The sequence below is a fragment of the Drosophila simulans genome, chromosome 3R (assembly GCF_016746395.2).
Source record: "Drosophila simulans strain w501 chromosome 3R, Prin_Dsim_3.1, whole genome shotgun sequence".
NCBI lineage: Eukaryota > Metazoa > Arthropoda > Insecta > Diptera > Drosophilidae > Drosophila > Drosophila simulans.
The window spans coordinates 22,767,501-22,795,282 of NC_052523.2; the positions used below are offsets into that span (position 1 = coordinate 22,767,501).

The following is a 27,782-nucleotide window of genomic DNA, read 5'->3' on the forward strand; positions in this document are numbered from 1 at the left end:
AAAGAGAGCGCCGAATGGCGATAAAAAATGTGGTGCAAATGAAACCGAAATGAGTTGCCTCATTATACACATATGCGGCTAGGGCTATATTGGTATGGCTACCTGGGAAAACTGTGAGTGAGAAGAGAGTTACGGAGAGACTAGAGTCTAGAGACCAGAGACCACATCGAGTGCAATTGCCAGACTTTGCGACCGGGTCTGGGCGTTTGGCCCACTCGCCGCCTGCTTTAGTCATTCTTCAGTTACGCTTGCGTTTTGTCAACGTCGCGAGAGACGCGCTACATTCGTCAGCAGCTCAACGTATATTTGCACTTGTTATTATACGGTTTTTTATTATTTTTGTTTGCTTCTCAGTTGGCATTCAAAACAGAGAGCGAGTTATAGCCAAGACTACCGAGATCTTGGCCAATAACAATAGCAGAAGCTTCTCACGCAAATATCAACGCCTTGACTTAGTCATAAAAGCGGAGGAAAACAACATTTCATTGTTAAATACTTCTCCGGAGGAGAGTGTGAAATGTATTTTCTTCGGCTTTACTTTTTCTGCTTACGTGTTTTGTTGTCCCGAGCGAATATTGTTATCGATTTTTGTCTGCTGTCTGCCATAATTCCTTTATGGCGGTGTAGAGGAGGTAGCGGGTCATTCGTCTGGAAAGTTTCTCACGTTGCGCATACGCAGCGTATGATGGCCCGAGGCCGTAATTGAATTTCAGCTGCAGTTCTCCGTCGATTCAAGTGTTCAAGGCTGGGAAGCGGAACAGAAGGAAGGGAAACCCCTTGGGCCAAGTAGCCATACCTATTTGCATATCGGCTGCAGTGCATATCCCCGAAAATGAGCTACTTGAAAGTAAATTTAGTCTTGTTTATATAGCAAGCGTTGCCGGGTTTTCTGTTGGATATTTGCAGATGGCAAACATGAAAAGTGTGCTTGGTTCGGTTCGGTTCGCTTGTGTGCATATCCGGTTTCCCGGAATTTCCTTCGCCTTTGCACAGATTTTTCTGGCTAGATATTGCAACCGCTTCGGCAATACAATCAACATTTGCACAATTCCTTTGACATTTCTACGCTCATGTCCTCTATTTTTATAAATTTTTTGCTGGATTCCGGCAAACAATGAGCTGCATTTGCTGCACATTTCCTGCAGGATTCTTAAAGCACGGTTACCTTCTCTTTCGAAATAGAATGGCATGGTGCCGTCCGAGTCGACCAATGTTGGCCAATAAATAAACCGTTGATAAGCTCAAGGCAATGGCATTCATTATTTATGTATTGTATCGTTGATTGCATGGGATTCTTATTGAATTTTTCCCGCAGTATGTTGCGTGTTCGTCAATGTGCTTGTACATATATTTATATATGATTCTTTGTCGGTTTTCCGGTTTGTTTGTTCGCTGTTTGTTTCATCACTGATGTAACAAAGTATGCATTATTATTTGCTGTTCTCTTGCAGCTCTTGTGCAAACAGCAATTTAAACTATTTGCAGTTGGCATTCCTTCTATCATGGGCATCAAACAAACACGATTTCGATTTGGATTTTGGCTTGCCGAATGGAATCATAGCCCTGAACTCTCAGGCCTTGTGCTTTTCACAGTTGCATGCTAAGTTTATCGTTTAAACCGCCACTCCCCAGTGGTAGAATTTTCCCAACCCCCTGCCATCAGTCGTGACAGTTTTCTCTTCCCTTAAAATAAGAGGAGAAAAAAATAGGAAAAAAAAACGGTCTTCCCATTTTCGCGCTAGAAAACAAACAAAAATGCAATAAACGCCAGCTGCAGCGGAGAAGCGAGGAGCCTGTTCGGGTCAAAGAATTTCACTGCGTATTTTCCAATATTTTCGCCGCCATGTTGATAGCATGGAAATGTGGAAAATTCGAGTAATTGTCACTGAGGTGGCTGTCTGTGTCCCAGCAAGCCGAACCAAACCAAACCAAGCGAACATTGGTTTGTCAACAAACATGGATGCGGGAATGTGACGACCTGAATTGTTGCCCTCAAAATGCAATCAAAATGAACGCACACCGAGCTGTTTTCATTACCAAAAGCGCTCTTTGCGCCCATGATATCATCCGTTTCGTTTTAAGCACATTAATCAGTACGCAAACCTGTGCTGCCCCACTGATATCGGGAAATAACGCATACGACAGGTGGACCAAGGTCATTACCTACCACTTGACTTTGCTGTACTCTGGGCTGGGTTGGTCCCCCCTTTTGTAATGTTCCTACGTATGTGTCCAAAAATTTCGTAATGATTCAGAGCTGCCTTATCGCCAGTTTGTTTTACTACTACGGTTTCGTTTTGTATCATTTTCCCCCCCTTTTTGGGCCTTCTTGTTTTGCTTTATCACATTGGCTTAGGCATTCCAAAGTTTGATTAGATAGCAGTGTTTTGAACGCACACCCCTTTAAAAAACATCGCTCCATTTTAGTGAAAATCGAAAGAGAACAGACACTTTTGATGGAGAAAGCTTAGTATGGCTTTGTTGTCGGAATATTCCTGGGTGATTTTATGATGCTCCCATAAAAACTTTGTTCATTAATTTTTGTCGCCACATTTAAGCGGACGTCGCACGGTCGTTTTTGTTGATTTCCAAAGCTTAACACTCGCAATTTGTCAGAGGCTGCAGCATCGCTACCCGCCGTTTAACCTGGTCGACAATTAATCATGGAACCTGCCAGCACTCCACAACTATGGCATTTTCCATGAGCGCCCGAAAACAAAATAAGACGACAAAAAATGCAGATCTCATGGATTCCAAAAGGGCTTTAAATTGTTTTAAGCGCACTCGAAGCATTGATCTCTTGCCATTGATAATGTCGGGGTAATTAAAATCGATTGATTCCATGCGGTCATTGGCTTAAAAAATTCCATCAGAGTGGAAAGCGAAATTTGCATGGAAGGGGAAAAGTTCTTCTCTTTTTTGTTTCCACTTGTCATAACAAATATGACAAGTTGAAGCTCCTGGAGAGTGCCGTCCACATCTTGGCCACAGAATGCCGTGATGAAAAAGAATAGTCGAGTGAAATATGATTTCTGCCTTTTGGCATGTGTCCATGCTGTGGGCTAATTTCCCAGGGACAGAGACGAAGACTTCTGCCACATGGTCATTTACATATAAATGACAAAACAAAAAGAGAGCAGCGAACTGGCGAAGCTGCAGGATTCCCGACCCGTGCCATTGATTTGGACTTTGGCATTTGTCAGCTGGCAGCAGATTCCGATTTGCGATTGCCATTGCGATTCATAACCAGCGTGCAAATGCTAATGCATTCGGGGAATCATCATTTCTTATTGCCACCTCTTCGTTTTACGAGTTGCTCTCTCCTCGTCTGTTGGTGTTTTTAAATTTTTATATGTTTATGTTTATGCCATTTATTTTACGGGTGACGAAGGACAAAAACGATGGCCTTACTTCGTTCGGGGCTCACCTCATTGAGCTGCACGCGTGATGTCATCGTAAAATGCTTAAATGCCCGCTTAAGTGGGTGCCGCAAAAAGTTCGCAGGCACTCTGGCAATCAGTAAAATAAGAAGTCTGATAAGAAATATGAGGAAAACAAATGGTCTTATGCGATCCTTCTTGTGCAGTTCCTGTTCCAGTTCGTATTAAAACTTCACTTTCCCTGCCTTGCCCCCGCAGAAAGATTGCCTACATTCCGGCGTCCTCAGGAACCGGAATGAAAACACACACAGCACGTGTCATTTGCTCTCCTCCCCCGGAAAAAATCTTATTTTGTTTTATGGCTTTTTCTCTGGTTATTGTTGTCTCGGACCGTTTTTCTCCCACTCATCTGGGTGGAAAGCATGAAAAGATGGCTTTATTCCGAACGTTTGCATGTGGGGGCGAAATATATGTATACATATCCATAAAAATATCTTTCAGTTACACATTTGTCCGGCAATTCAGAGAGTCAAATTGAGAATGAAGGAGATGAGTTGTTGGCATTTAAAACATTTAAACAGCATACTTTGCTGCCACAACACCTTCGCTTAAGCTTCTACCCCATTGAAATTGTTGAATTATGAAGCACAAACAAATTTGGGTCTGTAAGCAAAGAAATTCAAATTTGCTGAATACCCCACTCAACTTACCAAACTCAATAATGGTACATTGAGTGAATGGCAATGTTGGTTTGCAGGTGTAGTAGACTGAAATCCGGCAATATTAATGTTGACTTGACAGGCAGACAGGAGTCGATGGAGGTGAGGCTCGAGCTGAGTGCCCCTGTCTTTTCATTTATGCATTGATTAACATGAAAACTCGTATACAATTACAGAGTGAAATTGTCTCAAGAGCCGACTCTCTGTTTTCCCCGTCCCGCCATCCTGGCGAATCCTTGACAGTCGGTGGACGTGGAGATGGGGAAAAGAAAATGATTTTGTTGGCCAAAGTGCCGACGGATTTATTGAGTGCAAATCAGCAATAGCGAAAATAAAAGCAATAAATGTGCTTCTGAGAAGGGAAAAGTTACTGGTACTCATCTTTCTTACACCACCTGCCTCTCAGCCTGTTTTTTTTTTTCGACCTGAGGGACGTCTGAGAGTTTTCTGGCAGACTGTCTGTTTATTTATTTAATAATTATACAAAGTCGTTTTCTCAGCTGGGGGACTTGAGGGGTTTCATCCAAGGTCGTTGCTTTAATGCCTGATTCTAGTGGGGGGAAGCGGTTCATTGACTGCTGTTTATGGCCAAGTACCAGATGCTGTTGGCCAACTTTTGGTCATTCAATTTAAATGTCATCATGGCAAAATTTATGCTAAACACGAATCCTTTTATTTATTTGCATCGTGAGAGGTGTTTCAAATTTGATTAAATCATCGCAATAAATGTGTAATCTCACTGATGTTCTATCGCATTGATGGGGTTTTCCGTTCCAATGCACTTGAATGGATGCATATGGCTTAGCCACTTAGCCAGCAGTCCGTGCTTTTATCTATTCCTCTGGCAGACACAGATCGATTGCGCTCCTTTAGCTACTCGGTAGCGTTAAAAGTTAGCTTCGCATATTAAAAAGTGCAGTCAAATAAAAAATAGGTTGCCTCACAACATACACACGGTGTCTGGACAAGATGCCTGGCAGCTGCTTATATTAAAAAGTGCACTCAGATAAAAAGCAAATAAAGCAAACCATGTTCAATGTCAAAATCAAAGTCAAAGAGGGCAACAACACCCTGCCCCGAAATGGCCAGCGCAGCAACGGCAACTTTAGCTACTCCGGAGCTGGAAGTGGTCGTAATAGTCCGGCGATGAGCAGCCTGCGCAGCTCACTGGCCTCCTCCAATCGGAGTCCCAGTGGATCACTGCAGAGAAAGGGCAAAAGAGTACGGATTGTGACCAGCTATGATCCGGTGGATCGGGATTACGAGAGACAGAGGCAGCATTATGGTAAAAATCCGGGGATTTAGATATATAAATATATATCCATATAAAACTCTGATATTAAGTAAATATTTTTCTTTCTTCCAGACAACTTGGATGGCGTTACGGAGCTCCGTTTGGAGCAGTACGAAATCCACATCGAGCGCACTGCAGCTGGATTGGGCCTGAGCATTGCCGGTGGCAAGGGCTCAACGCCCTTTAAGGGTGACGATGATGGCATCTTCATATCAAGGGTTACCGAGGCGGGACCCGCTGATTTGGCTGGCCTTAAAGTGGGCGACAAGGTTATCAAGGTCAACGGTATTGTTGTCGTGGATGCGGATCACTACCAAGCGGTGCAGGTGTTAAAAGCCTGCGGTGCCGTACTTGTTTTGGTGGTACAGCGTGAGGTGACTCGCTTGATTGGCCACCCCGTGTTTAGCGAGGATGGCAGTGTGTCCCAAATCTCGGTCGAGACGCGACCACTGGTGGCGGATGCCCCTCCAGCTGCATCCATTAGCCACGAGCGTTACATCCCGGCACCCATTGAAATTGTGCCCCAACAGCAGCACCCACAGCAAGAGCAACAGCAGCCCATTCAGCAGGTGGCCCCATCGCATAGCTATTCGGGCAACGTGTTTGCCACACCCACTGCCGCACAAACAGTGCAGCCTGCTGCGACTGCTGCGCCCAACGGATTGCTACTGAATGGCAGGGTGTGTAATCCATGAAAACCCCTAACCAAATCCACATCTCTGACATTTCACTCGTTTCCCTCTACTGTCCCTTACTATTTGTGATTGATTTCTGGTTTTCCATGTGCGGTCATTCCAGGAGGCGCCACTGAGCTACATCCAGCTGCACACAACGCTCATCCGCGATCAGATTGGCCAAGGACTAGGCTTCAGCATTGCGGGCGGAAAGGGGTCGCCGCCGTTCAAGGACGACTGCGATGGCATTTTCATATCCCGCATCACGGAGGGCGGACTAGCGTACCGCGATGGGAAAATTATGGTGGGCGACCGGGTGATGGCGGTGAGTGGGAGGCGTTCCAGAGCCGGACGTTTCAATCTCTGACCCAGGCTAATGGCATTTCCCTGTACAGATTAACGGCAACGATATGACTGAAGCCCATCATGACGCAGCCGTCGCCTGTTTGACTGAACCGCAGCGATTTGTGCGTTTGGTGTTGCAACGCGAGTACAGAGGTCCACTGGAACCACCGACGAGTCCGCGAAGTCCGGCAGTGCTTAACTCATTGAGCCCCTCCGGATATCTGGCCAACCGACCAGGTGGGTAATCAATAGATTTGAACTTCAGCAACTTATTGCTCGAAAATACAGAACATTGGTTATCATGTACTTGTATTCTTCATGCGTACTTGTGTATTCTCATGTACTTGTATTCTTAAATAACCAATGGTTTTCTCACCTCTATTTCCAACAGCTAATTTCAGCCGATCGGTGGGGGAAGTTGAGCAGCCGTACAAGTACAACACCCTGGCTACGACCACGCCCACACCGAAGTCCACTGTGCCAGCTAGTATTAGCAACAATAATAACACTCTGCCCAGCAGCAAGACCAATGGATTTGCCACCGCTGCTGCCACGATAGACAGTTCCACGGGGCAACCGGTGCCCGCTCCCCGTCGCACCAACTCCGTTCCAATGGGAGATGGAGACACTGGGGCGGGCTCCACCACCAGTGGCGATTCTGGCGAGGCTCAGGTAAGGAAGTTGGATAACTAACTTAGTAGTTGCGTAGACTATAGTCTAGTTTCCTGTTTAGCCAGTTGCACGTCATTTTAATGTTGCCCATAAGCTCGTTAGCTTACTTTTTTGTTTTCTACAATCATGATCAGTTGGTAGGATTAAGATAAAACCAAAATGTATATGCTTGCGCTGCAGTACCTTACATAAATTTCTAATCAGCCTTAAAGGTAAGTAACCAAAATTTAGATGTTATATTAACATAAACTGCAGCGCAAGTCGTCCAAGCAAATTGTTGTTGATATTTGGCGTCCAAAAACTAAAATTCAAAAACTTAAACATGAACACACTAAATAGTCATAAGTTACCTAATATGTGCTAATCCATTTCTCCGCCAGATTATCAATTACTCATAACCCTAGCTGCTAGATCTATATATTTGCTCATCTACTCGTATGTATAACGAAATTGTTTGTGTTTGTTTTGCATGTGCCCTGTGCGCCTTGTCTGTCCTCCCAATATATGCTATATGCTCATTTTGCATACATAGTCGAATATATATATATTATTATCGACCGATTAGACACTAAGTTTGCACCGATTTATGTCCCAGCTTTAAAGCACCCATCGAGAAAAAGAGTCAAAATGCTAGGAGGCGTTTGCAGAAATGTATCTAAATTAATGATTAATGATTCATAGTTAGGCACGTTAGCTTAGTTCTAGATCTAACGATGGCTTCATAGCCCATCATCAAAAGTGAAACCAAAATTTACAAAAACCAACATATTTTTGTTTCTTTTTCTCTGATCAACCACCACCCCCTCCAAAAACCAAAAACTTGCTTAAAACCGATATTTCCAAATACTTTGCTAAATCCAAAAACCACGTAACAACCAACGTACATACCCAACCACGACCGTGAGCAGCCCTCCTCGTTGCGACCGCTGACCAGCGATGATTTTCAGGCGATGATCCCGGCACACTTCCTCAGCGGCGGCAGTCAGCATCAGGTGCATGTGGCCCGGCCCAACGAGGTGGGCGTGAGTGCCGTCACGGTGAATGTGAATAAGCCTCAGCCGGATCTGCCCATGTTCCCGGCGGCACCTACCGAACTTGGCCGCGTCACCGAGACGATCACCAAGTCCACGTTCACGGAGACGGTGATGACGCGCATCACCGACAATCAGTTGGCGGAGCCGCTTATCAGTGAGGTGACTATCTCCACATCCCGCATACACTAGAAGCGCGTACAGTCGCTGCCCAGAGTCCAAGAGTTAATGAATCGTTGTGTAAAAGTCACAAGCAAAGTTATCCGGACACGGACACACATTATCCTGTAGCTCAGATGACCTGAAAATATGTAACAAAAAAAAATACCTATATAGTGTATCCAGGCACGGAATTCGAGCTTTTCTCGTTACCGCACATAAGCACGCACAATCCACCCGTACATGATGCACAACAACACACACCAAAATTGATTTAATTTAATTCTAAATTAATTTATGATTTATACTCCCCACAATTGGCACACTTTGACCTATTGGCCGCGCTTCCCATTTTCAATTTGAATTTGCTAAATAAATATATGTGCGTTTTGCAAACGATTTGATTTAACTATTGGTCAGAGGCCCCCCGTTTGAGACGCTGAGTTCATCTATGTTTCATGCCAAGCATTATGCAAAACATGCACATTTACAAGAGTTGTGATTGCTCCGACTAATTGAGTAGCAGTTGAGATGGAATTGGATTAAGTTGGTTATGGCACGGAGCTGGAAACTACAATTAAGCGATTAATCAATTCAATTTAATTCAATTAAATGTGGAAGAACTTTGGCATGCCACTCGTTTCTGTACTAAGTTAACTTTCCCTCTACTAACACTGGATAAATATAATTTTCCAACTGTTCCACAAAAATCCTGGCTTATGTTTCCTTTGCAAATAACTTGAAACGAACAAAAATATCCATTTAAATGGGTATTAGCCTTAATGCTTTCGAGGGGTTTTTAAATGTATATTTTTTGTTACTAAGTGCTGCTACAATATTTGATAGCCTTGGCCAACACTTGAATATTTAGTGTCCTTTGGAAGTAACCGAATCTATTGAAGTGAGCGGCAAAGCGCCTTCGTTTTGAACGACAGAATGGTTTACTCACTCACTTTTCGTAGAGCCACTCGAGTGTCATTGCCGACGTGATGCAAATCCCGGCAAGAAATTCCAGAGACTCTGTGCATGTGGCCAGCTTTGTCACTTGCCACTTGCAGCATAAATAACTAAACCGGCAAACTAAGGTACATGCATACTATATCCTTAAATAATAAAGTGAGCGCATGCCGAAAAAAGATTTAGAAACTCTAAATGACTCACAAGAGTTCCCAACAGCGTTTATTTTGTGTGCAGCAGAGTGTGGCCATAAGTAAACTTTAAATATTTCTGTTTGCCTTCGCAATCTTCATCCGTGTGTCTGTCTCCGGGGCACTGATAAATAAAACATTTAATTGTTTTTAATTTACTTTCCCCTTCTGCGTTTGCATTCCGCTTTGGAGCGAGATATCCGTTGGCTTCGAACTCGAAAGAATTCAATTTCTTCGAGGTAATTGGCAAGAGTTAGTAGCAGTTAGCCGAGTACATGTGTTTATTTGGCATTTTGACACGAATGAGCCTTTGTGGATATGTCAGCTCTCAGGAGATAGTTCCGAGTTTCCCGGCAATGAATATAAAACAGAAATATTATGCTTTGATGTTGCAATATGCCAGCACTTGAGCTAAACGATGCTCACCTCAACCACAGGAGCCGCAAAAGCTTTGTTTAAATCTGTGTGAAAATGCGTGAGCCAGGAAAATTCAGCATGAAGTGGGCGTGGTTTCACCCACTCTTTTTGCATGTTGTTTAATCTAAAATTAAGTTATTCATAAGAACAGCACAAAACGTATTCATTATTTATTGAATGTGAATCACTCTTGGTACTCGGTTTTCATGTTTAATGAATGCTTCGTCTTAAGTGCATGACTTTGTTTTTTGGTGTTTGGCTTGGCTTGTCTTGGTTTTTGTGTCTCACCAGGGGAAACCCCCTTAAATTGTATGTACATTTTAATATAAATATCACCAACAATTTTGCACCACCATTAAACGCCAGCACATGAGCACCCTTCATCCATGGACTCACCCAATACACGGCAGACTCAGTAGGATTCTTAGCGTTAGGCCCATTGATCTGTGTTAATTTTGTGATGTGCTAACACGATTTTTAATTGTCTGTCCTCTAGGAGGTTGTGCTGCCCAAGAACCAGGGCTCCCTGGGATTCAGCATCATCGGCGGCACGGATCATTCCTGTGTGCCCTTCGGCACTCGAGAGCCTGGCATTTTTATATCGCACGTAAGTACAGACGGATAGATTAACTAACAATTACCTGCAGCAGCAGCTGGCAAAAAAGTTTTCGAATTAAAACACTCGAGTGGCCGCAACTTGCGAATGCAAATGAGCTGCTGCCGCTGCTGCTGCAAAACAATTGTTCAAAATCCAGTGGCTCGTAGGATGGCTTCATTATAAGCAGCCAACTAAGCCAGCTGCCTGCTCGAAAGTTTCAAGTCTTTTGGCCATTTATGAGTATAACAATTACCCCTGGGGTTTCTCCTCCTTAAATCGGACAGATTGTGCCCGGCGGGATTGCCTCCAAGTGCGGCAAGCTGCGCATGGGCGATCGCATATTGAAAGTCAACGAGGCGGATGTTTCCAAGGCCACACATCAGGATGCGGTTCTGGAGCTGCTGAAGCCAGGTGATGAAATCAAGCTGACCATTCAACACGACCCACTGCCGCCAGGATTCCAGGTAAGTTTCGTGGTCTGGCAAAGTCCTTATTAGCCCATTTTAGACTGCTTTTGTACTGTATATATGTATATACGCTTCGGATCTACTTCTTACTCCTCCTCTATAATCAATTTTTGTATACTCTGCCACTGCTCACAAACAAATTCAAAACGCACAGAGCATAGAAGTAGTTTATGTAAAAACAGAGGTAAGATCCTCTTGGCTTTCAGTGAGGAAATATTTGCAATTAGTCAAATGCCTTTTCCTAAACTTTTTGTTTGCTTTGTTTCGACCTGACGAGAATCCCAATTGTTATTTGTCAGCGTTTAAGCCATCTCATTTCCATTCTTTCCTAATTGTTAATTGTAAATCGCAGGAAGTGCTACTCAGCAAGGCGGAGGGCGAACGTTTGGGCATGCACATCAAGGGCGGCTTGAATGGCCAGCGCGGTAATCCCGCCGATCCCTCCGACGAAGGCGTCTTCGTGTCCAAAATTAACTCGGTCGGTGCGGCCAGACGGGACGGAAGGCTTAAGGTAACGTACTGCTCCTGTCTTGGGCGATTACGGCTCGCCCACCTTTTGTTGTCTGGGGAAAAGCTCGATTGAAACTTTTGCTGCTACACCTTTTGCTTCAGGTGGGCATGCGTCTCCTCGAGGTTAATGGACACTCGCTGCTGGGCGCCTCGCACCAGGATGCGGTCAATGTGCTGCGCAACGCTGGCAACGAGATTCAATTGGTCGTCTGCAAAGGCTACGACAAGTCCAATTTAATTCATTCCATTGGCCAGGCCGGCGGCATGAGCACTGGCTTCAACTCGTCTGCATCCTGCAGCGGTGGCAGTCGCCAAGGTACGTAATCTTGAGCTTATCGACCCAGTTGAGTCCTTCTTAAATTACTTTTCCCCTGTTACCTTGCTTGTCCAGGCTCGCGTGCATCGGAAACGGGCTCGGAACTGAGCCAGAGTCAGAGTGTATCCAGCTTGGACCACGAAGAGGATGAGCGTCTGCGACAGGTGCGTACAAAAGTTAAGGAGCGACTTGGGCATGACATTAATAGCTACTTCCCCATTTCCCAATAGGACTTCGATGTCTTCGCCTCGCAGAAGCCAGATGCACAGCAGCCAACTGGACAATCGGTCCTGGCAGCTGCTGCTGCCATGGTGCATGGCGCCTCGTCGCCCACACCACCTGCTGCCACCTCCAATACAACTCCCTTACCCACAGCCGCGCCAGTGGCATCTGCTGATTTAACAGCACCGGACACGCCAGCCACCCAGACCGTGGCGCTCATTCACGCAGAACAGCAGGCCCATCAACAACAACAGCAGCAGCAGCAGACGCAGCTGGCGCCTTTGGGTCAGGAGAAGAGCACCCAGGAGAAGGTAAGTGACTGGACTGGCCTTGGGACATTCGGTAAAAACTTATGCCTCGTTGTTTCGTTTGCAAATTAGGTGCTGGAAATTGTACGCGCGGCTGACGCCTTCACCACCGTGCCACCAAAGTCGCCATCGGAGCACCACGAGCTGGATAAGATACAGAAGACGACGACGGTTGTCATATCGAAGCATACGCTCGACACGAACCCAACCACCCCCACAACGCCGGCGGCGCCTCTTCCCATCGCTGGAGCAGAGTCAGCGAACTCGACTGGTGCTCCTTCTCCAGCTGTTCCTGCATCCATGCCCGGCTCAGCGCCAGTTCTTCCTGCCGTGGCCGTGCAGACACAGACGCAAACGACCTCCACGGAGAAGGATGAAGAGGAGGAGTCGCAACTACAGGTATGTACATACCTGACCGTGGATGCACGTCTCTTGTCTTGGCTTTAATGTCTGTGTGTGTGTACGTCTTTCAATATTTGTGCGTGTACCATTCGTTTGTGTAAAATACCTGTCTGTGTGCGAGTTTTGGTACCCAGATCCAGATCCAAATACAGATACACCCATGTAACAGCTAACACGAACCGACAGTCGCCACCCCAACAGAAAACTCGACTCTAAACCCGACCAATCTCTTAACTTGATTTTTGTTTCGTATTTCGCTTGTTATGTGTTTGTGTAACTTCACTAATGCCTTTGTCCTGTCACTGACATTTCGTGTCCTGTGCTTGGAGTGCGTGCGTGTGTGTGTCAAAAATTTTAAAATGTATACAAAGAAATAAGATGATAAACCAAAAACACCATACTACTACCATCCATATTCACAAACCACAAAGGTCACAAAACAGTTGTTGTGATAAATTTGGCATGTGATGCCAGTTGAAAAAAAGGGAATAACAACAAAAAAAAAATGAAATAGAATGGGAATCATAGCTATATATTTTCAACTGAATTCACAGGTAACAGCATGATAGCATCAGACCATTAAACCTACTGACTGTAACTAAAACAAATAATCATTGCATCCATTCGTTCGAAAGCACTTTCATTCTCTCATGTAAACACTAGCAGCATCGTTTTTCACATCCATTTCGTGTTTTACGTACTTTTGTTGCTGCTTTAAGGCGATTTTTTTGTTCAGTTGCATTTGAATTAAAAATGAATAAAAAATCATAGCCTATCTATGTGGGCCGATTGTACCAGGGGGCGTATGAGTTATGTATTTGTTCTGCATGCGTGTCGGGCTTGCGCTTAGCTGCTCTCAGCTCCTCTGAGCTGCTCCTTTGCTCCTTTGGCAGAGGAGCGGAGTAGATGGCCCCACATTTATTGATATGGCAGCAGACAATTTATTATTTATTAGCATATTGGCTGCTGTTGCTGCTGGCTTTCTGAGAACGCCTGTCTTGGTCTGGCCCACTCTGATCATTGTTCTTGTTGAGTTTCGTTGTCGTTGTTGTTCGTGTTGCTCTTGCTGTTGCTGTTGTTATTTATGCTACTTTCATATTATATTCATTTCAGTTTGCGTCTTTACTGTTACCGTTCGTTGGTACCTTTGCCCCCACTGCGTAGGCGGCATTGTTATTATTGTTAACGTTGATGTGGTTCTGTTTGTTGTTGGCTTTAAAGCATGCCCCATTTGAATTTGCATTGAAAGCAGTAGGGAACAAACGATATAACGAAAAGGGAATGAAATCGGGCACACATTACATATATATACAAACATATACTTACTATATAGATGGCACGTATAATAAATGTAAATGTAAATAATTCAAAAACTGCAGAAAGAAAATTTCCATTAAAACGTCTCTCTTATCTTCTTCTCGTCCTTGTTCTTCTTTCATTCTTATGAATTCCTGCAATAATGTGCGCGCTTTTCAACAAATTGTTGATTTTTTTTCATTATTTTTGTTTTATTTATAACATTTCTTATTGTTTTTCTCAACCATTTTGCAATCTGTTCCGTTGGTTTTCTGTTGTTTTCCGCCCGCCATCGATTTCATTGCAGCTTACTGCTGAGCAGCGCATTGCTTAACAAGCGGATGTTTATCACCATAAGACTGAATATTTAGTTTAAACTGACAGAATACAAATGCTAGCAGCCAAAATGAAAGAAAGGACAGGAGGCAACAGCTTGGGTGTGCAGGCTCTACTATTGTATTTGTACCGATGGAGTTGCAATATATACAAAATACAAATAAACAAACTAGGATTTGAGGAAGCGTGTTCAAAGGGCCAAGAGTTACTACTTATAGCGCTTTCGTCCCGTAATCCCCCACTCGAAATTCAATCAAAATCCGAACGCTCTCAACTCAGCAAATGGTTTCAATGTCTTCTCACTAGAACTCTGTTTCCACCTCCCATCCGATTGTTAAAAAGTGTGTCCTTATCAACACGAACAGCAACAAATTCACACTCCAACCTCCACGCATCCCAGACAATTGTTGAGATGAAAGGAACTCAGTACCGAAAATGTGTAAATGTATTTATCAACGCGGAATGCTCTAATGTTGTCGCCATTTTGCGGCATAAAGTATTCCACTTATACATATAGTCTTTCGATGTTTATACTATGTGAAACGAAAACTGTTTACTACATAACACGCAGAAGACACCCACACTATATATTACTAAATGTGTAACAACGTGTGGCAAGCACACACAAAAGGTCCAATTATGCAACTGAATAATACTCAAGAGAAGAATAGAATCTTTCCGACAAAAACTAAAGCCGATGACAAAGGGCATCTTGTTATAACCTTTTGAAAGAGCCAAGCTATACCTATACTAGGGATATTTTGTTAAAGTATCTACTAAACTGTTACCACATAGTTAAAACCGAATTCACACCGTACATTGATTGAATATCCTTTATGCAAATGGTTAGGTTTGAGTTTTCCACTTTCGTTGTTACCTAATGATAGTTAAATTAAAAGCTAGCTAAATGGAATTTAAAGTGTGCATTTTTGATGTCAATAAATCTTAATGTATTTGTCGTATAAAAACCTCAAAAAATGGGTCAAACTTTTAATTGCATTTTGGTTTTTGGGGAGACCAAAGATTGGATTCTCGGAACTTCCTTAGTTTTCGGCCAAGAAGTTTAATTCGGGAAAGTTTTCGTTTGATTTCGTTATTTTCCTTTTGCCATGTGACTCGTCTTTGTCTCCGTATCTGCTATCTCTCTGTATTTTCGTATCGCTGCTGTTCGCTATCGTCATCGTGTGCCGAGTTCATCAACCCAAAATCATCACCCAGCAAATTGGCCAGAAGAGTCCCAGTCGCAGTCGCAGTCACTCACCTCATCATCAAGCAGAAAATCACTGGTAATTGGCTAATGGACGCAGGTTTCAAAGGAGCACCAAAAACAAAACCAAACAGAATAGTACAACTTTTGTGTGTGTCGTTCGTACCAAAGCATCATCAACTAAATAAAGCGCACCCGCATTCATCCCCACTTTTTACCGAGAATACTTCACCAGCATTTCACCCACTCACCATTAACGTTGCACACTGCAATTTGTGTTTCAAGCTTGTGTGCGATGACGTTGCACTCGAAAAATACCAAACCAAAACCCAAACTAAAACGAATCTATACCGAACTAAATGAGCAATCCACCAACAATTCAAACTCTAATAGCAACGAGGCACCCAGACTCCAGATCGCCTGGCACCCGGAGCACGTTACTCCTACCAGCAGATGCTGGAGTCGCAGGAGGAGAATCGAACTTCTGGCAAAGCCACCCAGGCGAAGCCCAAGAAGGCGGAGCCCGTGTACATCATAGATGACGAGGACGATGAGGATGATGATGACGCAGATTCCCAGCGGCTGGACGACATCGACGCTATCCAAGAGGAGGAAGAAGAGGAGGACACGGAGAGCTCTCCGCCCTTGGAAGTGCAGTCACCACCTTCCTATGCAGACACTGATTCCGATACCTTCGACCGTCGACGTGGCCGATATACCAGTGACTCGGAAAGCGACTGCCGGCCGTACAAACCATCGAGATCGGGACGCAGTACGCCAGAATACGGTGGTCATCGCAAGTCTGTAAGCTTCGATCTCAGTGGGGACGAGCGCTCCAGGTCGGACTACGAGCGATCCCGCTCCCGCACTCCAGATGGTTATACTAGGGCCTACGATTCAGAGCAGGATACTCGAGGATCGGGTCGTAATCGTCTGCCGCGGAAAGGCATCTTGCGGGCCACGAGTCCTTGCCCCACGCTGGAAAAATCTGAACCCATTGTGCCAGCAGTGGCACGCATCCGTGATGTGGAATCGCCGCAACTTCAACGCGTTTCACGGGCCACTTCCCCGGATCGACCCGGCGAACTGGAGCGGGAAAATCCTTTCCGTCATCCCACTTCCGAGGATGATGAGTACACGCGGATAGCGAAGGAGGTCAGCAAATCGCCTCGGTCGCCGCGCTCCACGCGCGAGCAGTTCTTCTTTGGGTCTTCGAGATCCAGTGAGGATCTGCTGGAGCAATCCCAGTCACTATCCAGCGGTCGCAGCACTCCCAACACAGTGATCTCCAAGTCCACGGAGAACCTTACCGGCACGCGGCCAAAGATACCTCCACCCACCGCTCCAAAACCGCAATTAAAGAAGGCGAACCTGGTGCGAAATGTAGCACTGGAAACATTCCAGGCCAGCGATGTGGGACAAGGTGATTTTACGGTATTCGAGCACGATGCCAGCACGAATACGATCCATCCCGTGGAGGCCAAAGTTCCCGTCAGGGTGTCAACCAAGACGAAACCGAGTCGCCCGAGGGAATCACCACCACCGCCGCCAGTGAATTTCGCCACCCTGCCGAAGTTGCCGAGCACGCCAACTTTGCGAGAGGCGGAGGAGTCCATCTACATGGAGGCCCTGCCGCCGACGCCCTCGCAGCTTCGGCCTCACGAATTCGTGCACGAGAACTCACCGGACAATATTCTGGTCTCGCCGCAGGAGCACCGCGAGTATTTGCTGCGTGAGAACGAGCTGAGGAATCAGTTGAGGGCCCCCTATGAACCCGCTCCACCTGTACCCATTGTCGGCGGCGGATATTCGGTAACGAATCCCTTTCTAGATAGTTTCGACACCGACATTGACAGCCTGCCATTGCCACCACCGCCCACACCGCCTGCCCAACACCAACATACACGTCATTTGCATGAGCCGCCGCAGTTTCCGCAGTTCGCGCCACCACTAACCGCTAACGCATCCACGTCTCCATCTTGTTCTTCCAATGCTGCTTCTGCTGGTGGCGCCACTAACCGCTTGATGGATTCGCCGCAACGACAGCTGCTGGTCGCCGGGTCGTCCACCCAGATCTTTCCCACGGCCCAGATACTGCCCGTGCAGTATGCCAGTCTGCCGCAACCGCAGCAGCCCAACACGCTCACCCTTAAGACCGTTTCCCCCACTTCGTCCCACGACCCCAAACAGCCCCTTTTCAACCTGGTACTCCTGCCCGGCGACCAGGTGGCCAACAAATCCTCGCCAGCAATGCTCTACCTGCAAACGGTGAGTGAATCAAGTGCCAAGCCCCGGCGGGGGCCACCACCTCCTCCGCCCGTTACCGTGACCTCACCCACGCCCTCGTATGCCGCCATGAAGTTCCCGACCTTCTCGGAAATAGTTGTCAGTCCCGATGCGAATAGCAATTACCAAAATATGACCACTGCTCGCGTTGGCGTCTCGAATTCCTCGCTGGCCCACAGCACCAGTTCCTTTTCCATTGGCTCATCCAGCTCTTCGCTTCTTATGACCAAAAATTCGTCCTTAGGAGAAGGTGGTGTGCCATCCAGTTACTACGAGACAGCCGAGGAGATCTACTCCACCATCGAGGAGGAGGCCATCTACAGTAACACCTCCTTCTTTGATTCGCGTCGAAGCAGTGACACTTCGGTATCCTGTCGCGCCTCCAAGTCGCCTACTCCTCCTCCTCTGCCTCCCAAGCGACCTTTGAAGCCCACCAAGTTGCGTACCGCCCCCGCTCCACCGCCAGTGGCCCAAAAGCCCCATGGCCTGAGGGGCATGGCCAGTTTCAAGCTGCGCTCCCAATCCCAGCCGCAGCTGGAGGGGGCGTGGCAACAGCCCGCTCTACCTCGAACGCCCACGACGCCAACTGGCAAAGAGACAACGGTGTGAATTAGAGTTGGAATGAAATCTATGAATAAATCTAAAGTATTTCCAAAGAAACATTACCCAGTTAATACTACTAATTCAATTGTAAAAAATATCAGCCCATTCCGCTACAAATACTTCAGTACAAAATCTTCTTAAGTGAGTTCACCAATAACATAAAACCTTAAACAAAATAGTGACAAGAAATACCCATAACAATAAATACTAAATGCAAAACTACTTTAGCAATAAATCAATATAAAATCTAAGAGCTTTATTGGTCAGCGAACTCAAGGTTTCAAAACCAAAATGGATCAAAAATATCGAGGAATAGTCGCCAAATGCGATTTTAGATTTATTCCTCTTCAAAAATCGATCCACCCCCGGTAGACCGCCATGCAACCACTTGCTATCGGTGGCTTTCAACGATGACGATGCATTTAATTGCTCCTAAGCTGACCGCGGACCTTCCCATTCCCGTTCTTCCCTCGTTCTCTCTTTTCGTCCATGTCTCTGCTCATACATTTTAATTAAATTCTAACACCTTTTTGCCATCAATTAAATTGCCCAGCCCCTTGCGTTTTTCTTGCTCTCTTTGTTACTGGCATCGACTGCAATTTTCAATATTTTCATTCCACTCGCTCGCAATTTAAATTGATTGATTTGTGGGTAGTGTCTGAGCTCCGAACCTGCTGAACTTGCAGGCAGGCGGGCTGGCAGATTGGGTGGCACACCTTTCCTGCTAATTAGATGCAACTTTCTGTTGACTTTCGAGACGCCCTCGACCCCCATCGAGCGTGTACTACCTACTTTGCCACAAAATTGCAGTTGAAATTGAGCAGCAAGCGGTTGAAGTTTAATGGGCGCCACCTCGTCCTCCTGCTCCTGCACGTGCTGTCACCCGCTCACCTGGCAACCTCCCCCCGAGTCTCGGGACAAGTTTAATTTGACGTTGATTGAAACAGTTGGCTGCTTATGGTCGCCCACCTGCAGTTACCACGCCCACCGGGCCATTAATTTTTGCTACTGCTGATGCCGCCGCTGCCCATTTTTATTATTGCCTTTTGTTTTGGGAAAACAAAATACAAAAAAACGAAAATACGAAGAAAAACGAGGGGAAGGAAAATAATACACGAAAACCGAACGAATAAATAAGTAGTATAACGAAGAGAAATACCTGAGTATAAAATGAAGTAACAGAAAAACAGACAGAAAACACAATTTTACAATTTATAAAGTTAATTTCGCCCTAGCGCTGCTAAGTTGATTTTAATGCTAATTTATTTTATCAAGACAAAGAAGCAAGCTGAACATTTTTAATTGCATACCTTAAGGCAAATAAACATTGCGTATTATTCTTATTTGCGTTTCGTGGGCTCTTTTCATTTTGTCTTGTCCCCCCGGCCATGTATTGTGTAAACAAGGCTTTGAGTACTCGAAAAACGATTGCTTGAATGGGAGCGATAACCCAGTACCCAAGTGGTGTGGCCAGTGACCTTGACTCACTTAGCATTTGTATCTAATTGCGTCGTGACCCCAATTGGCCAAGAGGCAGGCACTGACTGCCTCGCGACCTGTCGCTTTCGCACCTGGCCCTGCACTGATTTGGCTGTCGACTGGTTGCCCCTTTTTAATGTCCCATACCTCGGCTGGGTTCTCTTTGTTGCAATCTTATCGCAAAGCACTCGTAATTGCCTAGAGATAAAAAAAGAGTTGGTTACCCCTTATCAACGCCTTATCTTTCACCCACTAACACTGCTCGCATGGTCTGAATAATTCAATGGCTTATTGGCTTTTAATGCGCTGGCCATTTTGGCCCTCACACACTTATACACACTGGGACATCTCTGGGATCGGTTAACACACACATACACACACACATTCTCAACACTTTCATGGCTCAATAAATTCCTATTAGCTGACTGCTGAGCAGGGCAAAAAGCAGCTCCTCCAGCACTGGAGACTGATGCTGATAAACCAGCTCCGTAGCTGCCCTACTCCTCCATGTTGTTGGCTCTGCGCATTGACTTTAATTGAAAATCGAAAAATCCGATACGAAATTAATTTCTCTTCTAAAAATACAGCTCAGTTAAGCTGGCACTCCTGCTGCTTTCACTTTTTCCCCATGCACTTGTCCTGCCCTCCACTCCTCCACGCCATCGCCCTTGGTTCTACGGCTTGGTTTATTTATGAGCTCTCGGACTGGTGTGGTCTGATGGTCTGGCTGCTTCTTACTGCTCCTGGCTGGAGGGTCGAGTCGAACCCCACTAGTTTGGTATAAGGTTGCAATTTGTGCAGTTTAACGCTGGCCTTTGCCCTGTTTGCCTTTGTTTCGTCTGGGTCCTCGGGAAAGGGTCTTCCTCCTTCTGCCCGCTGTCCTTTCCCACCCGACTGCTGCCATTTAATGACTTTGTCGTCGTAGTCGCAGTCATCGTTGCTCTGCAGGCACTAACTATCCAGCCCGGGTTGGCTTTATCTGGCCACTGTGTCTCATGTTGCCCAGCACGAGGAATTGCATGAAAGCATAAAACCGACAGTACACACGACTTTGGGTGATAAATGGCCAGCTCCGGTTTGGTTCGTTCCGTTCTAACCCACGCAGCTGTAATTTGCGCCCTCTCCAGTTCAATCCGAACTCAAATCGCAGCCCAAACTCAAACCCACACCCTACCGTAAATTATATGCCCCGAGTGCAGGACACAGCAGCACAGACCCAAAAATGTCGGCTTGGTCACTTTATGATTGAGCCAGCCTATGGCTGATCCTGCTAAACCCGAACCGAAACGCCCTTTCTGGGCGGAACCAGTTCTGCCTGCCGCCTGCCTGACTTTTTAATAAACTTGTGTAGTGCCATCAATTTTCTTTATGGCCATTTCGGATTTTTCAGCGCTCGCTTTGAAAATTGCAGTTTTTCCCAGTCATTTAATTGAAAATATGGCTGAGTGCTGCCAGCGTTTCAGTTTTATCTGTTTATTGATTTTTTCTTCGTTAAATAAATCCTTGAGATTTCTCAGCTTTTTTTTGTGTGTGTGTGCGTTGAGTTGCTAACAAAAACGTTTTGCCATTTTGCAGTCAACACCTGCCAGCAGGGATGGAGCCGAGGAGCAGCAGGAAGAGGATAGAGCCAAACCCACTCCGACTAAAGTGCCTAAATCGGTTTCCGATAAAAAACGCTTCTTTGAGTCAGCCATGGAGGATCAACACAAGCCCACACAAAAGACAGGTGAGTCAATGGTTAGCGCGAAAAGTTCCATGATTGAATGAGTGGCTCAATGATGTCGCTGTGCAGTTTGCCCAAGCTGGTGGTCCTGCCACTTAAATCTCGCTTCTTGGCCCAAGTTGTCAATCAAACCACTTATCTGCGGTTGCCAAGCCACCACAACGGTGGTCGTCACCTTTCGCTTCTCGGCTGGCGTAATTAGAAAAGGGTGGAGGAGAGCGTGGTTGCCTGCGCCATTTGCATGACAAAGTCTGGAGCTGTAGTGGTGGAATCCACTTAGACAGCTAAATGGCTAAGCTGCATCGGATCGCTATTTATTTAATTTCCCAACTTAATAGCGGGGCGATGTCCTTAGCTTACACTGATTTTATGCACTCTCTTTTCGCTTGCAGACAAAGTTTTCTCATTCCTGTCAAAGGATGAAGTGGAAAAGCTGCGACAGGAGGAGGAGAGGAAAATTGCAACATTGCGCCGTGATAAGAATTCCAGATTACTGGATGCCGCCAACGACAACATTGACAAGGATGCCGCACAGCAGCGGACCAAGAGCAACAGCAACAGCAGCAGCGGCGACGATAATGACGACAGCGACCAAGAGGAGGGCATCGCTCGCGGGGATTCCGTTGACAACGCCGCTCTGGGGCACTTCGATGATGCGGAGGACATGAGGTGAGTGCGGATGTGCCAAGTTCTCATTTCGGATTATTGGTGCTTGCATTATGCGCTTTTTATGTTACATCTGAATGCACAGACACACTATACACACACTTCACACCAATCCACCCAATCAATCAATCAATCACCCTTCACCCCATGCGATATTATGATAACCATATACCCACTCACTCACACACACGAAACTCACACAACTTTCACGGTGTTTGTGCATTTGCTTAGTATAATCTCTTATGCAAAGTTGAATTTTTTAGTTTTATTGGTGAAGTTTTTCCGCTGCCTTTTGGTTTGGTTCTGGTGCCGGTTCTCTTACAGCTGCTTTTAAATATGGGTTGCTCTGCTCTTAAGTTTAGATGCCTTCAATCGTTCACATTGAAAAAAAGAAAACACCCCACAAAACACCACCACTTTGTTTACTATCCATGCAGTCAACTGACGGAGCTGCTAATCATCATTGAGACTTAGTGTGTTATTAAATAAGGATAGCGGTCTATGGCTGAGTGTTCTTTAATAGTAAGTACACTCCTCACCACACAATATCTCCACACACGCACTCACACACACTTGCATACGATTATAAGCGTCTAAGCCCTAAGCAGTTTAAGTTTTATGTAGCACTTAAGCGTTGTATGGACTCGTAAATCGCAGCCAGACTCCCAGCCCTTAGTCTACTTAAAATGTAAGGAAAAAAAAAAAACAGTGAGGAACTCGAGAAGGAGGTGGAGTGAAAATGACGGAAAAACATGTTATGGTTCTGGCGTTGAAATCTTTTTACATAGTACATAGACCACGCCCGGTGGGCTTCGAATCTCATCTCGTGTATATGATAATCTAGTCGAAGCGGCAGAACTCAAAAGTGTAAGTATATCCGCTGCTGCTTTACTTAATTTTTTTTTCTGGCATTGCGTATACGCAATGTGCGCCTCCGGGCCTGCACCCTTGCTCTTCCTTTTGCTTCTCTTACTTCCGCGTGGGCGTCCTACTCCACTCCACTCGAATTCCCTGCGGCACAATGCCAGCTGTTTTTACAATTGAATAACTTCATTTGGGCATTCCGCAAATTGCGTTTTGTGCGTTTGCTCACTCAACTGGGCGGTGCCAGCTCAGATTCGTATTCGGATTTGGATTTGGATTCGCTACGGCTCCCCGGCAATGGATCGGCAAACGAGCCACCAGGAGAGCATCACGCAACACGTACGCATAATTCAGTATCCGCTGGGAATCGATGATTTTATGCTAAGTGTGTTGCAGTGAATTAAGCGCCGCGAATGAGTCGCGGCAGTCGGAGACTCGGAAAACGGGCACTCGGATTTGGTTGGTCCTAATGATATTTTACACCCTACACGAAACGGGCAATTATAATTAGCGCCCGTTGGAGTGGTGGGTGGCGGGGTCCACTTGATGGGTCCTCCTACCACTGTCGATGGCATGCAACACGTAGCAACCACAACCATTGTGTCAAAGGGCAACTAGTTTTCCCTCTGTGCGTGGAAAAGGTGCCAACCAGCGGCGAACAAACAAAAACTGAACAATGAAAGAAACTAAAAGCTTATGCCAGGTGGTACCACCCAGTCCATGCTATGGTTGCTCCATCCACCAAAAGCGCCACCCACCCATTCGACCGCCATGGCAGCCATTTCGTACGCGAGCTGGCGCTTATCAGCCAACTTTCACACATATGTGCTCCGCTTGGTTGAAGGACTCGTAGTCGTCGCCCCCACGCGATGTTCCAGTGGCTGGCTCTAACAACATTATATAATGAGCAACAACAAAGTAATTTAATACAATTTCGCCCCAAAGCTGTTGCAGGAAAACATTAAAAAGAGCGCAACCGCCAAGCGTCAGCAAAAGTCGCCACTGGAATACCCTTTTCAGGTCATTAGCCTAACGATCAGTTGACCAGTTGCTTGACCTCTGCCATAAACAGGAACACACGATCTGATGTTAATGTTCTGTTTATAATTTTTAACAACTTATCTGAATGATTAGAAACTGCAACCTGTTTTCGGCCAAAAGGGTATTCACTGCGGCAAAATAGTAAAAAACAATAGAGTGAAAAAAAAACAGAGACGTATGACAACAGCAGATATATAGCTTGACAACGGGGTTCATGACATTTTTGAGGACTCTGTGTTAGTCCTTTGTGTTTGCGAATAGAATTTACTCTAAGAATAGAGCAACGAAAATAACGCGAAATGTAAAGAAAAGAGCGGATTAATTTCACTTTAGCGTTTATGTACAAAGCGTTCAATGGAATTTCAAAGGAGCCGGCCCTTAACTCTTTAGATATGCGATGCTTTCATTTATCTCTGCCGATCAGCAGCAGCATTTGTTTTTCTAGCCTTGCGCATAAATCAAGCCGCAAGAACTAATCATTAAATGGTTACAAATTTGGGAATAAATATCTTATGACTTCACAGTCCCCCGGAGCGGAGAATTCGGCGCAATTTTCCCAGCAGTCGCCATCGTCTGGTTGTCAACTTGGCCGAAAAAACGAGAAGGTGGCCTTGAGCTGGAATTGGTTGGGGCACAGCTGCCAAAAGTTCGGGAACGGAACGGATGGAGATCCGACCACCCTGCACCGTTCCGAAAAAACCCGCCTGCCAGCTGGCTTTACAACTTTACATGCATAATATAATAAATTGAAATGTGTGTTATTATGTTGCTCGGGCCGTAGCCTTGGAATTCATAACGAGGAAAAGAAGATAAACATGTTAATAACCTTGTAATAAATTTCTAGCAAGAATTTCTACTAGTTTCGTTCCTCTTTCCTGTTCTTGTTTATATATATTTTTTCCATGCATAAATTTTGTAAAAACCAAAAAAAAATAGCGAAGAGAAGCACGGAGAAGTAGAATATATGCTGAAAAACCCATATCAAATTAGCCGGCAAGGCAGTGTTCTCCAAACTATTTGTATTTATATTCAAATTAAACTCGTCTAAATCTATAAAAGTTGTGGAACACAAAAGGCTCGCCAGATCCGTGTTTATGAATTTTATTTGCGACATCAAATTGGCTTCCGTGACGACAAAAACCTAGTCTCGATGTCGGCAAAACGCAATCGAATTCTTAGTCGTGCATTAATCGTCTAATTTATTGTTTGATAATTTATGTACTATTATTATTAGTTCGTCTGTTCCGCCGGGCATTCTACTATACTATTTTCTGCTCCACTCCGTTGATGGCTGATCGCCGAAGATACCACCGAATTCTACAGATACATATGCACACACAGATACAGATGCAGACACAGATCGAGATACTCCCTCGCTCTCGCTTTCAATTGGTTTGCGTTTGCGTTGCTGTTGACCCTGAAAAATATTGGCAGCGACAAGACAATTGGTGGATTTTTGAATTTTTTGTGGTCAGCTGAGATGGCGGCGCGGTGGCGGTTGTTATTCTTTTTTTGTGTCTCTTCTGTCGGTTTTTATATTCAATTTTTTACATTTAAATGTGTATGTTTGCGGCCGTTTGCTTCTTGGACGTTTTTGTGATTTTATGCAGATGAAAATATTTATGTTTTGTTGATTGCGCATAAATTAATTTATATTTTATGGCGTTGGCGCTTCGTTCGTTCCTCAAATGGATCGAGCCGCGGCGTATGCAAATCGCACTGCCGTTGTCTGTGTGTCTGATATAAAAGCATAATTTGACCTTAAGCTAAAGTGAGGGCGTTAATGATGTTTTTTGTTTTCCTTTTCTTAGTCTATTTTATAAATTTTTTTGGTTCGCTCGTCGGTAGTATGCGTTTTTTTTCGGCTGATTGTTTTGTTTGGGCTGTTGCTTTTTTGGTCACATTAATATTAATTACAACGTCGTGGAAATCCCAGCTACATTTCGCCACAGACAGAATAAAATCCCCGTGGAAAAAGAGAACCGAACCAAACGAAAAAGCGGCGGAGATTGCTTTGCCGAAGGAGCATTGTGTGTTTATTATTTTACAATTAGCTTGAATCTCTGCACCTTTTTAATTGTACACCACAAAAACTTTCTGTTTCTGCTTTCCAAACCACTTTTCCAGGAATCCACTCGATGAAATTGAAGCAGTATTTAGAAGTTAAACTAAACTAAGCTCTGACACCCTCACTACGACTTGCGCGAATGTGACACGTTCATTAACCATAGCTTTAAGTGTAACCTCTATCTATATAACACTATGTATGTAAAGTGTTTATTTCGAACGAGACTTTTTTCGAGACTAAGCTACACCTACTGAAGCGAGCAGTAAACCAACTAATCTGCAATATAAAGTCATTTTTATACTGCGACACGAAAACTTTTTATACCCGTATACTCCGTAACATGTTAACGCTGAAACGTGAACTTTATAGAGTGACAACTACTACGAACCACGCCCCCACAGGCACGCCCACATGCACCTGATATGGATAAAGGCATGGTGTTAATGCCACATGCTGTCTCTCCCTTTTGCATTTTATTAGCCTAATTATTTCTCTCTTTTCAAATTGCCCAACTTTCCGAACAACAACTACTAGTCTGTCTGAGTTGGCTACACTTGAAATTTTTCAGTACACATCCTGCACACTCACACACCTGCAGCACTTCTAGGACCTTCACACGCACACACACACTAAACACCCGTACACAAACGAACTCCAGTGCCTTGTGTGTTGCTTGCATAATTTATATGCGTTTTGCATTTTTGAAATGTTTGTTATTAAAAATAATGATTTTTAGAGCAGGACAAGAAGTCCAATTAGTTGTCTGTGTTCTTTTCGTAATGTCACCTTTGCCCCCACGGGCACTTCTTTAATTGCCATAGATTAATGTGTGGAGATAAAGTCACGATTTCGCAGTCAGACACGCAGGTATTGTCGGGTTAATGTCGACTTATCGCCTTAGCGATTTTAAATCCTCGGATTACGATGCATTTACCACGATTGTTATTCGTCAAACATACAAGAATCTTGAATTTAATTTGTGAAAACTCAACTAATTTACAGGGACTCGACGAGGTGTTCTATTTGTATGCCCATATTAAGAAGTTAGCGTTTATAGTTCCTGAGTTTTATTTCGCAAACAAGCTTTTAACAAAGCAAATGTATTCCTAAAGTCTCCAGCTGGTTAAGTTTTACGATAGTCAAACGGTGTTATAACTTTCGATATATTTTATAAATATTTATATGTTAATATCTGTGAACAAAGCAAACACATAAATAAGAACTGCTTAACGATGTATTAAAATAACTACTGACTACGGTTATGGAATCACACCACTATCATTATCATTACCATTTCCATTACTATTATTAATCATCCACATATGTACGTATTTGTCATCGATTTGTGCCATACATATTTTATGTAACTCTGTTATTTTGCATACAAAAGAAGTACAATTTATGATACTAGAAATAAAGGCGAATGATTTAAATTAGCACTAGTGTAATTTATTTATCCCACCAATCACCACATTTCCATAATTGTTAAACTTTAACCAATACTCGAGCACTCTTCGGTTGTGGTTTTTGCATTATTTACCTCACCTACTT

The 27,782-nt window shown here is 44.7% G+C and overlaps 1 protein-coding gene across 34 annotated transcripts in view; it reads left to right on the forward strand.

Moving 5' to 3' along the window:
* LOC6729749 (protein lap4) overlaps window positions 1-27,782 on the forward strand; it is a 59,881-nt gene that overhangs the window by 24,675 nt on the left and 7,424 nt on the right. For 10 of the 34 annotated variants that reach the window (XM_039295468.2, XM_039295467.2, XM_039295474.2 and 7 more), the window contains 17 exons: window positions 5,466-6,073; window positions 6,192-6,392; window positions 6,463-6,649; window positions 6,804-7,084; window positions 7,993-8,277; window positions 10,336-10,446; window positions 10,722-10,901; window positions 11,059-11,088; window positions 11,257-11,415; window positions 11,517-11,730; window positions 11,806-11,894; window positions 11,961-12,263; window positions 12,333-12,659; window positions 15,895-17,313; window positions 17,548-17,769; window positions 21,445-21,595; window positions 21,985-22,261. In XM_039295468.2, the coding sequence (XP_039151402.1) occupies window positions 5,466-6,073; window positions 6,192-6,392; window positions 6,463-6,649; window positions 6,804-7,084; window positions 7,993-8,277; window positions 10,336-10,446; window positions 10,722-10,901; window positions 11,059-11,088; window positions 11,257-11,415; window positions 11,517-11,730; window positions 11,806-11,894; window positions 11,961-12,263; window positions 12,333-12,659; window positions 15,895-17,313; window positions 17,548-17,769; window positions 21,445-21,595; window positions 21,985-22,261 (5,044 nt within the window). Of the gene's footprint in view, window positions 1-225; window positions 301-5,033; window positions 5,385-5,465; window positions 6,074-6,191; window positions 6,393-6,462; window positions 6,650-6,803; window positions 7,085-7,992; window positions 8,278-10,335; window positions 10,447-10,721; window positions 10,902-11,058; window positions 11,089-11,256; window positions 11,416-11,516; window positions 11,731-11,805; window positions 11,895-11,960; window positions 12,264-12,332; window positions 12,660-14,265; window positions 14,338-15,894; window positions 21,596-21,984; window positions 22,262-26,290; window positions 27,668-27,782 lie in introns of those variants that run through there. The other 24 variants (XM_016177614.3, XM_016177587.3, XM_016177588.3 and 21 more) reach the window with 17 other exon arrangements.